Source organism: Leopardus geoffroyi, chromosome D1 (genome assembly GCF_018350155.1).
Source record: "Leopardus geoffroyi isolate Oge1 chromosome D1, O.geoffroyi_Oge1_pat1.0, whole genome shotgun sequence".
NCBI classification, from domain to species: domain Eukaryota; kingdom Metazoa; phylum Chordata; class Mammalia; order Carnivora; family Felidae; genus Leopardus; species Leopardus geoffroyi.
In genome coordinates, this window is record NC_059329.1 from 9,865,973 (window position 1) to 9,881,689 (window position 15,717).

The 15,717-nt window shown below is 40.7% G+C and overlaps 1 protein-coding gene across 10 annotated transcripts in view; it reads right to left on the minus strand.

The window, feature by feature from the left end:
* The window catches only part of ALG9 (ALG9 alpha-1,2-mannosyltransferase), a 105,164-nt gene extending 89,754 nt beyond the window's left edge, over positions 1–15,410 (minus strand). For 3 of the 10 annotated variants that reach the window (XM_045482767.1, XM_045482762.1, XM_045482769.1), the window contains exons 1-5: positions 15,019–15,409; positions 14,068–14,206; positions 13,091–13,225; positions 6,011–6,081; positions 235–323 (exon numbers count right to left, since the gene is read on the minus strand). In XM_045482767.1, the coding sequence (XP_045338723.1) occupies positions 235–323; positions 6,011–6,081; positions 13,091–13,225; positions 14,068–14,206; positions 15,019–15,149 (565 nt within the window). In that variant the 5' untranslated portion in view covers positions 15,150–15,409. Of the gene's footprint in view, positions 1–234; positions 324–6,010; positions 6,082–13,090; positions 13,226–14,067; positions 14,207–15,018 lie in introns of all 10 variants that reach the window. The other 7 variants (XM_045482768.1, XM_045482766.1, XM_045482763.1 and 4 more) reach the window with 5 other exon arrangements.
* Between the last annotated feature and the right edge of the window lie 307 nt (positions 15,411–15,717).

The following is a 15,717-nucleotide window of genomic DNA, read 5'->3' on the forward strand; positions in this document are numbered from 1 at the left end:
GAAAATAACTTTTCACCTTTTTAAGTTTCCAAGTCCTCATCTGCACAATGGGAAAATATTTATCATACTAACACAGGACTGCCGTAAAGGATGACGAAGATCATGCAGATAACGGTGCTCTGCAAACTACTGATATGCTATACAATGTAACCTACACCTACACAAAGTCTTCCTTTCAGCTCAGCTGTGAAAGATCAGTGCACCTGTTACACCTTCCCCTGCCCGTTTACTTACCTGATGATGAGCAAAACATGCCAGTGCTGAGAACCAAGAAGGCCAGCATCATCCGACTCACATGCAGCCCAAATTTCTTGCACACAGCCCTAGGAGAAAAGCAAAGACTATCAGCATGGCAAATCTTAGGGACAGACATTTCAAATCAAAAGACAAAAACATGCCTGCTTCCCAGAGAACACTGAAGATTTAAAGTCAAACACAGAACTGCCTGGACAGGTTTGTCAGCAATTTTGTGTGCCTAACAAACCCAAACATGCTTATTCTTTAAGTAGAAGAGAAGCACTCTACCTAAAAAGAAATGCATGCTTTCTGGACTCAGAGTAGGTAGACGATCAATAGGAAAACAGCATCAAAGTGGAAAAACAATAGGCCTCACATTCAGAGGGGCACAGGTTCAAATTTGGGCTCCGCCACTTACTAACAGTGGTACCCCGGTCTAGCGACAACACTGTCAGATTCCTTATCTGTAAAGTGAGGGTAATGCTAAGGTCTACTTTCTAAGATTTGTGTGAGGACAATACATGGGAAAGTTCTGGGAGCACCTGGAACAGAGTTACTCAATACAGGGTAGTTATCAGAAGAGAAGAGGAGATACACCATGTGTAAGTCCACATTCCTCAAAATGAAGCCATTACACACTTCCTTTACCTCTTTCGTGGAGGTCTTTAACTCTGAACATTATGAGCAATCACTGCTGCTTCATTTGGTCAACATCTGTTCCAACATATGCCTGTGTAAACCATTCTCTTGCTCAGGTCCCTTAGAGAAGCTCAGAGCTTCTTTCTGGATTACCTTGGCTTCCAGCTAAGGCTATCTTTTATAAGTGTCTTTACTGAGGATCTGCTAATGGCAAATTCCTTCTTTTTTGTTTTTTGGGGGAGGGGGGTTTGGTCTAAAAAAAAGTCTTATTTAGTGCGTCTTAAAAGAGCATTTAGCTGAGTACACAATTTTAGGATGAAGCCATTTTCTCCAAGAACTTGGAATATATATATATTTTTTTAATGTTCTGGATTTTAAGAAGGCTTCTGTCAGTCTAATAATCCTTTGTAGATATATTCTATTAGTTCTCTGTCAACTTTTAAGATCTTCTTTACCCTTAGTGTTCTATGTAGTTTCACTAATTCCTTTTTATTTACCCAGCTCAGGATAGGTTAGGCTCCCTGAATCTATGAATTAGGATCTTGGGTTTCACGGATTCTGGAAAATTCTTAACCATTATTTCCCCAAATACGGCCTTCTCCCCATTCTATCATCTCCTAGAATCTGATTAGACAAACACTGGATCGGTCAAATCTACCACAGAGGTAGGTGTCTTAATCTCTTCGTATTTTCCTTTTATTTCCTTTTTGTCGTGCTGTACTTCATTATTACTCATTTCTTTTTTTTTTTTTAATTTTTTTAACGTTTATTTATTTATTTTTTATTTTTTTTTTCAACGTTTATTTATTTTTGGGACAGAGAGAGACAGAGCATGAACGGGGGAGGGGCAGAGAGAGAGGGAGACACAGAATCGGAAACAGGCTCCAGGCTCTGAGCCATCAGCCCAGAGCCCGATGCGGGGCTCGAACTCACGGACCGCGAGATCGTGACCTGGCTGAAGTCGGACGCTTAACCGACTGCGCCACCCAGGCGCCCCACGTTTATTTATTTTTGAGACAGAGAGAGACACACCATGAACGGGGGAGGGGCAGAGATAGAGGGAGACACAGAATCGGAAGCAAGCTCCAGGCTCTGAGCCATCAGCCCAGAGCCCGACGCGGGGCTCGAACTCGCGGTCTGCGAGATGGTGACCTGAGCTGAAGTCGGACGCTTAACCGACTGAGCCACCCAGGCGCCCCTTTACTTATTTCTTCAAATCGATCTAACTTACTCATTAACACGTCTAATTGGCAGATTCAACTAGCCACTGAACTTTAAATATCAATTGTTCACTTTCACTTCTACAAGTTGTGTTTGCTTCTCTTTTCAAATCTGCTGGGCCATTTTTGTAGTCTCACTCCTTTTTCCTTTCAGCTTTTCTATTTTATCGTGGTACTAACACATGGGAGACGTACCCTCTTAACAGACTCTTAAGTGTAAACTACAGCATCGTTAATAGGCACGATGTTGTACAGTAGCACTCTAGCACTTACCCATCTTGCACAACTGAAATTTTATATGCATTTATCAGCAAGTCCTCATTTCCCCCTTTCCCTAACCCCTGGCAACCACAATTCTATTCTTGGATTCCATGAGTTTGATTATTTTAGAATCCTCACACAAGTCAAATTAGCCAGTGTTTGTCCATCTTTAATTGGTTAGCTCATTTGGCCTATCCTCAAGGCTCATGCATGTTGTCACATTATTACAGGATTTCCTTCTAATACTGAGTATTCCATTCTACGTATATACCACATTTCCCCCCCCCCCCCCCCCCACCATGTATCAGTCAATGGACACTTAACTTGTTTCCCATCTTGGCTACTGTGAATAGTGCTACAATAAACATGGAAGTACAGATACCTCTTCAAGATCCTGTCTCGGTTCTTTTAGATGAATACCCAGAAGTTGGATTGCTGGATCATATGGTACTTCTACTTTTAGTTTTTTGAGGATCCTCCATACTGTTTTTGCACAGTGGCCATATCATTTTGCTTTCCCACCTACAGGATCCAAAAGTTCCAAACCTATATTCTTGCCAACACCAGCTGTTTTTTCGTTGGTAATAGCCATTCTAACAAGAATGAGGTCATATAGCTCATTGTGGTTTTGATTTGCATTTACCAGAGGATTAGTGACACTGTAACTTTTCATATACCTGTTCGCTAAGCATACATCTTCTTTAGAAAAAGGTCTGTTCAAGTTCTTGGTCCTTTTTTAACCAGTTTGTTATTGAGTTGGACGAGTTTCTTATATATTGTGGAACTGAAGCTCTTTTCAGATCATGGTTTTCAAGTATTTCCTCCCATTCTCCAAGTTCCTTTTCACTCAATGGATTATTTAGGCTCTTGTTTCTTATTCATGTTTTCAATTCTTTATTTCTTTAAAATTATCATTTATTTTATATTCTTATTTTAATAATTCCTAATAAATAAAGTTTTGCAGGTCAGCTTTCTGTTGTTATTTCTGCTGGTTCTCACATAAGTCTGCTTCTCTTCTGTGCTTTGTGATTTGTTTTTATTTAACTTCTTGTTCAGTAGAACTTTATTTGTCATCGTTCTTTCACACCTGGATTAAAAATTGATTTCTCTGGAGAAATTTTCCATTTGTTTTTGCAAGATGCCTAGGAGTACTACCAACCCGTAACAGTTTTAAAATAAATTCTCAACTTGGGGTGGGGGGAGGGTTTGAGGGACCACAAAGGTGGTTTGAACTCAGTCTTAAACCCTTAAGTAGACCACTGTATGGTTACAATCCTCAAAGACAGCACTGGCTTTCTTTCTTCTTCCCTGTGCCACCCCGACTCAAAGAATTTTATCTGACATTTTTATCTGTTTTGCAGTGGGAAGATTTTTTAAATAATGATTATTAAGTCTAAATACCCCTTAAAGCATTATTAAGATGTGTTAGGTTTCGGGGCGCCTGGGTGGCGCAGTCGGTTAAGCGTCCGATTTCAGCCGGGTCACGATCTCGCGGTCCGTGAGTTCGAGCCCCGCGTCAGGCTCTGGGCTGATGGCTCAGAGCCTGGAGCCTGTTTCCGATTCTGTGTTTCCCTCTCTCTCTGCCCCTCCCCCGTTCATGCTCTGTCTCTCTCTGTCCCGAAAATAAATAAATGTTGAAAAAAAAATTAAAAAAAAAAAAAATGTGTTAGGTTTCAAGTAAAAAAAAAAAAAAAAGTGGCTATTTTTATTACTGCGACACTTAAATGTTTTTTTAAATTTTTTTTTTAACATTTATTTATTTTTGAGACAGAAAGAGACAGAGCGCAAGTGGCAGAGGGGCAGAAAGAGAGGGAGACACAGAATCTGAAACAAGCTCCAGGCTCTGAGCTGTCAGCACAGAGCCCGATGCGGGGCTCAAACCCACGAACCGTAAGATCATGACCTGAGCTGAAGTCGGACGCTTAACCGACTGAGCCACCCAGGCGCCCGGACACTTAAATGCTTAATACTTCCACTAACATTCAACCAACCAACAGGTACTTGGGCAAAGACCACGTCCTGAGTGCAAATAAGAGCAGTGAGTCCCTGGGGCACCTGGGTAGCTCGGGTGGTTAAGCGTCCAACTTCGGCTCAGGTCATGATCCTGCCATTCGTGGGTTTAAGCCCTGAGTCAGGCTCAGGATTAACAGCTCAGAGCCTGAAGCCTGCTTCAGATTCTTTGTCTCCCTGTCCCTCCCCCACTTGCATTCTCTCTCAAAAATAAACATTAAAAAAAAATTTAAGAGCAGCAAGTCCCACAACAGAAATAATTTCTGTTCATCTAAGCTCAAGGTGAAGAGGTAAATCATATTTATCTTGAGACCAAAAATAAGGCTCTACTAAATTCTACCAAATAAAACACCAGTTAGAGGTGTTTAAACATAATTTCACTTTATATGAAGATATGGAGGGATATCTGTACTCCCATGTTTACTGCAGTACTATTCACAACAGCCAAGACATGGAATCAACCTCAATGTCCATCTATGAATGAATAAAGAAAATGTTGCATATATAACAATGGAATAGGGCACCTGGGTGGCTCAGCTGAGTGCCTGACTTCAGCTCAGGTCATGATCTAACAGTTCATGAGTTCGAGCCCCACATGGGCTTTGTGATGACAGTGCAAAGCCTGCTTCAGATTCCCTCTCTCCCTCCCTCCCTCCTTCCTTCCTTCTCTCTCTCCCTCTCTCTCTCTCTCTTTCTCCCCCCCCCCCCAGTCCCCACTCTGGCTCTCTCAAGGAAATATTTTTAAAAAATAAAACTCTTAAAAAAGATATACAATGGAATATTATCATTTAAAAAGGAAATCCTGCCATTTGCAACAGGTGGATGGACCTTCAGAGCATTACTCTAAGTGAAAAGTCAGATACTAAAAGACATATAGTGTAATAACGCACACGTGGAATCTAAAAAAGCCAAACTTGCAGAAACAAAGTAAAATGGTGGCTACCAGGGGCTGGGGAAGCAGGGGGTCAGGGACAGGGAGGATTAGGAGATATTCGTCAAAAGGTATAAACTTCCAACTATAAGTTCTGGAAGATCTAATATACAGCATGGTGACTATAGCTAACAATACATTATTATATACTTGAAAGGTGCTAGAAGAGCAAGTCTTAAATGTTCTCACCACACATAAAGTTGTACTCATGTCAAGTAAGGTATGTGTTAACCTTACTGTCATATTTCATTACAGATACCTTTATCAATTATCTGTACACCTTAAATTTACACAATGTTCTATTTCAATTGTAGGTCAATAAAGTGAGAAAAAAATTTTAAGTCCTACTTCAAATATATTATTAGGAGCCAGGAGAAAAGTATTTTCTATTATAAATACTGCTTATGCTATCAGAAATAATCTGGGGCGCCTGGGTGGCGCAGTCGGTTAAGCGTCCGACTTCAGCCAGGTCACGATCTCGCGGTCCGTGAGTTCGAGCCCCGCGTCGGGCTCTGGGCTGATGGCTCAGAGCCTGGAGCCTGTTTCCGATTCTGTGTCTCCCTCTCTCTCTGCCCCTCCCCCGTTCATGCTCTGTCTCTCTCTGTCCCAAAAATAAATAAACGTTGAAAAAAAAAAAAAAAAAAAAAGAAATAATCTTATGCTGTACTGACCTTTCTCATAGCACTTTCAGAAGCAAAGCTTTCATACTCACTTGTAAAAGTAAAGTTCACAGATACAGCTCACAAAAGCCAGGAGACATCGTAAAAAGTAAAAGACAAGAATCTGAAAGAAACCAAGAAGAAGAAAACAGAAGTCATAGAAACAAGAAAACTCAAGATAAAACCACTTTCATTTGTTATTAGTAACACTATGAACTGGTGTGATCTTCCTGAAAGGCAGTATTATCAAGAATCAAACATTTTCATACCCCTAGATCCACTGTACCTATTTCTAGGAGTCCAGCCCACAGAAGTAACTGAAAATATGGAGGGGGGTGGTTAGTTCTACTCATGCAAATGGTCACTGCAGCACTATTAATTTAAGGGGGGAAAAAGAACATTTAAAAAAAAACTACACAATATCCGATTACAGGGCAATCAGTCAATTCTGCTACATACATTTCATGTACTATTACACAGATAAAATTTATGGTTACAGAAACAGTCAAAGAATTCATAGGATATAAAACTCCTATATTCAACAAACATTTCCTAAATCGTTATATATTGATAATTACCGATAATTACAAAATACCAGGTAAAAATGTACATTATTATTTACACATCACAATCACAGCTTTGGAAATCAGAAGCATATGAAAAGGCTGAAAAGAAATGTGATAAAATGGTAAAGGTGGCATAAAGGATGGACTCTGGATGACAATGATGTGTTAATACAGGTTCATAGATTGTAACAAGTGTATTACTCTAATGGGGGATGTGGATACGGGGAAGGCTATACATGTGTGGGGGCAGGGTGTATATGGGAAATCTCTGGACCTTCCACTCAATTGTGCGGTGTCCTAAATTGAACTAAAAATAAAGCATATTAGAAAATAAATAAATGATAAATAAATAAATAAATAAAATAAATAAATAAATAAATAAAATGGTAAAGGTGGCTAAATCAAGCTGGTAGGAGTTAGGTGCACATTTTCCCTCTTACCTTCCAAATACCTGTAATGTGATTTTATTACTTTTATAATTAAAAACATCGATTTAAAAAATAAACATAATAGGGTTCTATTGAATAGCTTTCATATTATAGCACACTGGTATGTTGTTTTAATTTTTTTTATGTTTATTTATTTTTGAGAGAGAGAGAGAGAGAGAGAGAATATGAGCAGGGGAGGGGCAGAGAGGAGAGGAGACACAGACTCTGAAGCAGGCTCCGGGCTCTCAGCTGTCAGCACAGAGCCCTATGCAGGGCTCAAACCCACCAACCACAAGATCATGACCTGAGATGAAGTCAGATGCTTAACCGACTGAGCCACCTAGGTGCCCCACAGTGGTATGTTTAAAAGCCTTGAATACCTCACAATCTAAATACTACTGAAATAGAGGTTATAATTAATATAACTGTATTATATAACTTAAAAATACTTGCCGTTTTCATCACTGTAACCAAAAAATTCCAGAGTTCAATAAAGTGATCCAATAAATACCAGTTTCATTAACTCAATAAAAACACTCTGAAAACCTAGTAAACACTGACCACTATTTTAGATGCTCCTAGGAATTCAGATAATTTTAGTACCAAGTGTCCACATGCCTAAGGACCCCTCGTCTAATTAGGGAGAGTACAAAACACATTTACAAAGTTAAAAATTAGCCTGAGTTAATATAAGAGTTTTATTTACAAGTATGATAACAGTGCCCCCACAACAACATCCAACATATAACTAGAAGTCCTGGTTGCTGCAAAATGAAAAGAAATGAGGTATTAGATATGGAATAAAAGAAACTAAACTCTACACACACAGATCAAAGAGAATCCAAGAGATTCACCTGATACATGAGTGACACTAATAAGGAAATTCAGCAAGATTTAGATTAAGATCAAAAAACAAAGATCAATTATATTCCTCTGTATCAACAATGACCAACTAAAAAAAAAAAAAAATAAGATTCCTTTCACAACAGCAACATAAAGTATTAAGAATGTAAGCCTTAACCTACCCAAGACTGGCTAAGACTGAAATGGGGACATTTAAAAATTTTACTAGAAGACCCAGAAAACCTAACCAAATGGGTAAATATATCATCTTAAGAATGAAATGACAAACCTATACACATTGATTTTCCTATTAATATATAATTCAGTACAACTCTAATCAAAACGCAGAATTTGGGGGAGGGGCAAACAAATACCGAAATGATTTTTAAAATACAAATTTTCAAACGCACAAAGGGAGAAATTTATCAACCAGATATTTAACACACACAACAAAACCGTAATAATAAAAATATGGCACTGACAATTTGACCAATGACCTAAAATAAGGAAGCCAAAGCAAAGACCCATACATGTGGGAATAAAGTATATGATAGCTATGCTATCACAAATCAGAGAAAGGATGGATTACTTGACAGATGGTACAGAAAAATCCAGTTCACTCTATCACAAATAATAAAGCTGGATCTTTCCACCATTTATAAAAACTAATGTTCAAATTGAGGTGCCTGCCTGGCTCAGTATGGTGGAGCATGTTACTCGTGATCTTGGGGTTGCAAATTCAAGCCCCACATTGGGTGTAGAGATTATTTTTTTAAGTATCTTTAAAAAAATATCCAAATGGATTAAAGCCTTATGTGTGACAGGTAAAACTATAAAACTAAGCAAACATGTAAGAATATCTTTGTGAACTGTGGTGAAGAGAGATTTCTTCTGCAAAGACCCAAAACCCACCAACCTTAAGTGAATAACTAATTGGGTTGACTGTATCAATTAAAGATTTCTGTTCAACAAAGGTCCACAGCACAGTTAACACAGAGGGGACAGCCAAAAAGATTTCCAGTATCTAAAACCTGTACTTAGTTACTATTGAAAACTTCTACAAATCAGACAAGAAAACCAGAAAACCCAATTGAAAAACAGGCAAAGGATATGAATAGGTAATTCACAGAAAAGGAAAAACAAATGACTATTAAATATTGCACTTCACGTCTAATCAGAGAAATGCAATTAAAATGAGAAACAGCTCACATCCATGAGAAGGGCAAAAATTATCAAGTCAGAAATATCAAGTGCTCAGGAGGTGTGAGGTGGCTGAAATGTGGAACAGAGTTGTGCAAGTGTGAAGTTGGATAGCCATTCTGGGGGGCAATCTGGCAGTATCCCATGAAATTAAGTAGCCTATGGATGTATGTATGGGATCCCACTCCTGAGCAGAGTTCGACAAGACAAAACAAAGGTATTCTTGTTTAGAGTGGCAAGAAGTTGGAAAGGTAACCAACACTAAGGGGTGCCAATTATTACCAGATGGTCTTTCAGCAACAATCTACCCTGTCTACTGTGCATCAGGATGCTGGAGCTGGAACTCTATAAGCTAATTCCCCGTTGCCAAGTGGCTTCCATTGGCAAAACCTAACAGGGAGGAGATTAGAAGAAAGAACAAGAAGGGAAATCTTCATTCCTGTTCTGCTTCCTGCTCGTGTCATTGACATAAAAGAAAGAGTGATGGATCCGATTGAACATGTCAAATTGCAAGGGACAGTGGATATCCAAGTGGAAATAAAAGCCTTAAGCACTGCATATTGTCATTTCTCTACGAAGACCTCATCCTGTATATGTCTGTTCTGCTAAGTTAAAAAAAAAAAAAATGAATTGATAGATAGGGAAGCAAAGGACAGTTTTATCCCTTTCTATAGGTGCTATCTTTCTGATGAGTCTAAAACGCAAATGCCATCTTGTCTCTCCTCTAAAGCCTCTGGATGGGTTCAGAATGCCCTGGGGAGCCAGTGGGCATGGGGAGAAATTCCTAATTCCTTATTAGAGCCTACCAGGTGTTGTATAAATCTGGCCTCCTCCTACCTTTCAGTATCATGCAACTCACTCCACCACTCACTCTCTTCCAAGCATCAAGCCTATTTATATAAGGCCATGCTGGCCCTCTTCCCCGCCTCATGGCTTTCCTCCCACATCCCCATTTTCCCTTTACCTAGCTGATTCCTACTGAACGTCTAGTTCTCTAATCAGGGACTTCTGCTTCATACAAGGTGGATTAGTTGTACTTTTCCCTATTCCTCCTACTATGTAAAACCAAAAACTCTGCACATGACAGGTAAAGTAAACTTAAGAAGACTCAAGGTAGAGAGAAGATGGCAGACTGCCTAGGGACTTTAGGACCAGAGGAAAAACACAGTGGTAAGTTCCCTAAGTTTTATTTTTGCCTTATACGTTCCAGACTTAGAGCTAAAGAAGGTGGCAGCTAGAAATGCCAATGAGCACAAACTAACACCAACCAAAGCCTGGCTGATCTAGCCAAGACGCCAAGAGAGGGGTAGCCCAACAAGACAGAAAGCCTTCAGACAATAACCACTCTACTCCAGCAAAACACCCCCGGCGGAGGGGGAGGGGGGGGGGAGGGGGGGTGGAATGTAGCCCAACTCTCACCCACGCCATCAAATATCCAGTAGGAAACCAGGACTTTGATTCTCGCTGGTGGTAATGAGCTCCCTCTCTGGACACAGTGTCAGTGGTGACCACTTGGGTAAGCCTGGACTTCCACCTCCTCACCCCACCTAGCAGCAGTCAAGTATCCCTTTCCTGGCCACTTGAGCGAAGGTCTAGTGGGGAACCTCAACTTCTACCCCCATCTGGCAAGAACAAAGGTGGAGAACTCTCTCCCTTCTCCTGCTAGAGGGTAACAAAAGCAGCCAGACCAAAAAGAAGGCTTAAATAAAACCCAAAAAGGCAGAGGAAGCACTTCAGGCCCAGGAAGAAGATTCAGTCTCAGAATGTAATACCCCAAATGGCCAAGGCTTCAACTGAAAATTAGTTGGAAGATGGCAAACTGAAAATTGTCAATCAATAGATACCAATTGGATAAAGGTCAGAATTACCTGACAAACTCTTAAAGGAGCCAATGTAAAAATGCTTCAGTGAGCAATTAAGAACACACTGGAAACAAACGAAAAAAATAGAAATTCTCAGTAAAGCAACAGAACATATAAAGAAAAACCAAATGTAAATTTTAGAACTGAAAAAATACAATAACCAAAATAAAATCTCAAAAGACAGGCTCAACAGCAGAATGGAGAGCAGAGAGGAAACAATTGATGAACTGGATGATTAGAAATTGCTCAATCAACACAGAAAACGGACTAGAAAGAAATTAATAGGGCCTCAGAGACCTAGGGTACTAGGTCTAAACATCTAACATTGATATCACTGGAATCTTAAGAGAAAACAAACAGAGCAGGGCTGAAGTACTCTGTAAGATAATAGCCAAAATCTTCCCAAATTTAGCAAAAAGATGTAAGCCTAAATATTTAAGAAGGTTAGTAATTCCCGAATAGGACAAATCCAAAGAAATCCATGCCAAGACACATCATAGCAAATTCGTAAAAAGTCATCAGATTAGGTCTCCATTAACTCCTACTTATTATCCTTCAGCACTCTGTTTAGTCTCCCCTAAGATGCTGTCCCATGGTACCTTGTACTTCTCCGCCGTAAGATCCACTGCATTTCTTTCTTTCTTTTCCATCCTCCCTCCCCCCTCCCCCCATACCCCTTCCCCTCACCCCATCCTCCCTTCCCCCTCTCCTCCCTCCCTCCTTCCTTCCTTCCTTTCTTTTCAAGAGAGAATGCAAGCAGGTAAGGGTTAGAGGGAGAGGGATAGAGGGCATCTTAAGCAGGCTCCACACCCAGCACAGAGCCCAACTCCAGGCTCAACCCCACTACTTTAAGATCATGACCTGAACCAAAATCAAAAGTCAGACACTTAACCAACTGAGCCACCCACATACCTCAACCCACTGCATTTAAAATCACTTGTTCAATTTCACCTTCCCCCACTAAACTATAAATTCCATGGGGGCAAGGATTTGGTCACTGTTACACCCACAGCTCTTAACAAAGTACCTACCAGATAAAAAGCTGGTCCACTAGTTCATATCCAAAACATGAGAAAAGCTTATATAACCCAACACACACAAAAACAACACACAAATAATCCAATTTAAAAAGTGGGCAAAGGGGTGCCTGGGTGGCTCAGTCAGTTAAGCGTCCAACTTCGGCTCAGGTCATGATCTCACAGCTCATGGGTTCGAGCCCCACATCGGGCTCTGTGCTGACAGCTCAGAGCCTGAAACCTGCTTCAGATTCTGTGTCTTCCTCTCACTCTCTCTCTCTTCCCCTCCCCAGCTTGCACACTGACCCCTCTCTCTCAAAAATATTTTTAAAAAATTTAAAAACAAAAACAAAAACAAAAACAAAAAAAAACACAAGAAGATCTCAACTCACACCTGTTGAAATGGCCAAAATCACAAACACAGGAAACAACAAGTGTTGTTGAAGATGTCGAGTAAAAAGAACTCATGCATTGTTGGTGGAAATGTAAACTGGTACAACCACTGTGGAAAATAGTATCAAGGTTCCTCAAAAAATTAAAAATAGAATTACTGAATGATCCAGTAATAGTACTGCTATTTACCCAAAGAAAATGAAACACTAATTCAAAAGTATATATGCAACCCTGTATTTATTGCAGCATTATTTACAATATCCAAATTATGGAAGCAGCCCAAGTGTTTCACTGACAGATGAACAGATAAAGCAGACGTGGTATATATACATACAATGGTAGAGTATTCAGCCATAAAAAAGAATGAAATCTTGCAATTTGCAACAACTTCCAATACCGTATGATTTCACGCATATGTGGAATTTAAGAAACAAAAGAGACAAACCAAAAGAAAAAAAAAAAAAACCCTCTTAAATACAGAAAACAAATTGATGGTTACCAGAGGGGAAGAGGGAGAGGAATGGGTCAAATAGGTAATAGGGAATAAGAAAACACATCTTGAGGAGCACATAGTAATATAAAACATTGTTGAATCACTGTACTGTACACCTGAAACTAATGTAAAGCTGCAGGTCAACTATTGCGGAATAAAAAATTTTTTAAAGTTGCTCCATTAATGGTTACTTAACAATGAATAAACGATTCTTAAAAAAAAAAAAAAAAGTCCTTTCCTACCTACCAATCTATTTTTCCCTTTTCTGAAAACTGTTCCAGAGACTCGCCTCTTGTTCAGCTGTAACTGCTTCCAAGTTGGCCTGCCCTTACCTTGTTAGTTTGTAGGATTCTTGCATGAAATGCAGCTGGCCAGGCATGAAGCAACAGGTAGGCATAGGAGCGAATTGCATAAACAGGGGAATACTCCCAAGTCTGAAACCCCTTCCCATAGATGAGGTAGTGTGTCTGAAAGTACAAAACAGATAGGTTCTGGGTTAAATTGGCCAGAGATCCTTGCTAGCAGGTTGCAAGTGAAGTTTCTAAGCAAAAACATTAAAGAGACAAAGATACACAAAAAATACTGACATTCTCAACAAGATTTCCAATAGATAATCAAAATGACCCTATAATGAACAATCTTAGGACATTTTAAATTCCACAAGACTGTTTGGTCAACGTTAAAAGCTTGAATTTTACCCTCCACTTTTTTTTTTTTTTTTTTTAGTATTCATTAGCCAAAACAGACAAACTCTAAATCTTACCTTGTCCTTAAGCTACCTACTCTAAACATCCTTTGTTTAAAATGTAAAATAGGATTAGAAAATTTCACCTCTAAATTTTCCGTAATAGGAAGTCAGCAGACTTACAAATGTGTAAATTAAGAAATAGCAGAATAAGCACACTACTTAGTAGCTTTTTTATTTTGGCAAACATCAGAGTAACTTCAAAAGCTCAAAGCAAGTAGTTCCTTCTAGGGACTGGGATTTGGCTATACGAGCAATGGAACAGAGAGCTACTTTTTTCCCTTTAAGTTTCACAGTTGTTGGTTTTTTAAAAAGTATCTCTAAGTATTATTTTGATTTAAAATAATTTTTAAGAAAATTACAAATTACATCTTTTTTGCAAGAAGCCCAATTTCCTATGGCCTTCAACAACTGATCAGCTTAGAATACAAAATCATCAGCTTAGAATACAAAAGTGAAAATAAAGTTTACTACCAGTCACACGTGTGTATTACTTGTATCTTGATTGGCAACAAGGCCCCAAGCAGTGAAATCGAGAACAAGAAAACTAAAGAAATCACCTACTGGTTCCCAGTAGTTGAAGGTTTCATCGCAGTCAGAGATGTTGCTTAAGAGAGCAGCACATAACCTTGCTGAGAGCAGACACTTGAAAGCAGTAGATCCCTCGGGTGCCCAGACTTGTCCTGCTTTGTTCCCAGACAACCTGCTCAGAAGTAAAGAAAAGATGCCTCAGCAAGACCCAACAACTAGAAGGCCTAAAACTGGACAGAAACGACAGGAATGGCAATGGTATCAAAGCACACTTCAGTAATTCACCTAACAAGTTAGTTGTTCTGAGAAATGAACAAGGGATGAGGAACTTTGTTATTCTTAATTACTCCTTCCAATTCCTACTTTTAAGGGGTAAACTCACTCATACACTTTAATTCATTGTATCCATGACACTCCTTGAAGGCCAGAAAGCTCTCATTTTCCTTTTCTTTCTTAACAAGGTCATTACTTTCCACGGCTTTACTCATCTCCCCCTTGTTCAGGCCTAATTTGTGCGAAGCACATAACCTCCTCCCATTCCGTATGTTGTCGGCTCCGTTAATGCAGTCCTAACCCGCAGTGCCCCGGGAGAGACGGCTGCAGGTGCTGGAGGTTGCGGGGCCCACACTTTAGAGCAAGGGGTTAGGGCTTTGGGGGCAATGAAGGAGACTGTGAGACACAGCCAACAAAGGTATGCTCTGCCCACAGAGGCTCTGCCAACTCAAACACCACGACGCCAGCACACTGTGGGCCTGGGCCAGCAAACAGCCTTGAAGCGGCACTCCAGGCTTTCTTCCCGAGCAAAATGGGACCCATGGTGGGGGACCCGAGGCGGCGCGAAGACCGGACGTGACCCGTCCAGGAAGAGCAGAAGGACCTGGGGGAAAAAGCAGCCTGGCCGCACCCGCGCCGCCAGGGCAGACCCTCCCGAGGACAGCCCCGCGCGGCCCTGCAGCCACGCCCCCGCCACTCCCGCACACCTACTCGGTCCGTGGCTCCGCGCCGCTCGCCTCCCGGCTGCACAGCAGCTCCCGCAGCTTGTCGGCGGCCGAAACCGTGTCCCCGCCGCTGCCCCCGCTCCCCTTCAGGCGCTGACGAGCCCCTCGGCTCGCCATGGCACGGGTGAAAAAGGTAGAATTCGGCTCCCTACCAAAGTGGCGAGCGCGCAGACATAGCTTTGGCTGGCAACGGTGTCCGCCGAGGGACAAAAGTCCTTGACATGCGCAGAAAAGACTGAATTGTAGCGTTATTGGGCCAATTGGGGCAAATCCTAAGTAGAAAAGAAAGGAGAACTGCGACTTGACTTTCACAACCGTAGCTATCCCTTCAATATGTTTCTAACTGTGGCTATTCCTCCCCACTCCCCGCCTTCCTTCACTTTTCAGCACAAATGGAAAGTAACCAAACAACTCTACAGAGCACGCAGAGCTATTTATTCAGTTAAAGATAACAGGGCAGCTGCAGATGAAAGGGGAGGTCCTTAAAAGGTCGCGGACACCTTGCCCTTCTTCTATTTTGGTGACATCGATAGAGACAACCTGTAGCTAATTATCTGCTCCATAGAGACGAAGCCGTAATAGCAGAATGTAAAGAAAAATGAAAGCCCAAAGAAATTCTGTGCCACAAATGCAACGAGACAGGCACTGCCATTGCTACCACAGCAATTCGGTAAGCATTTTACAC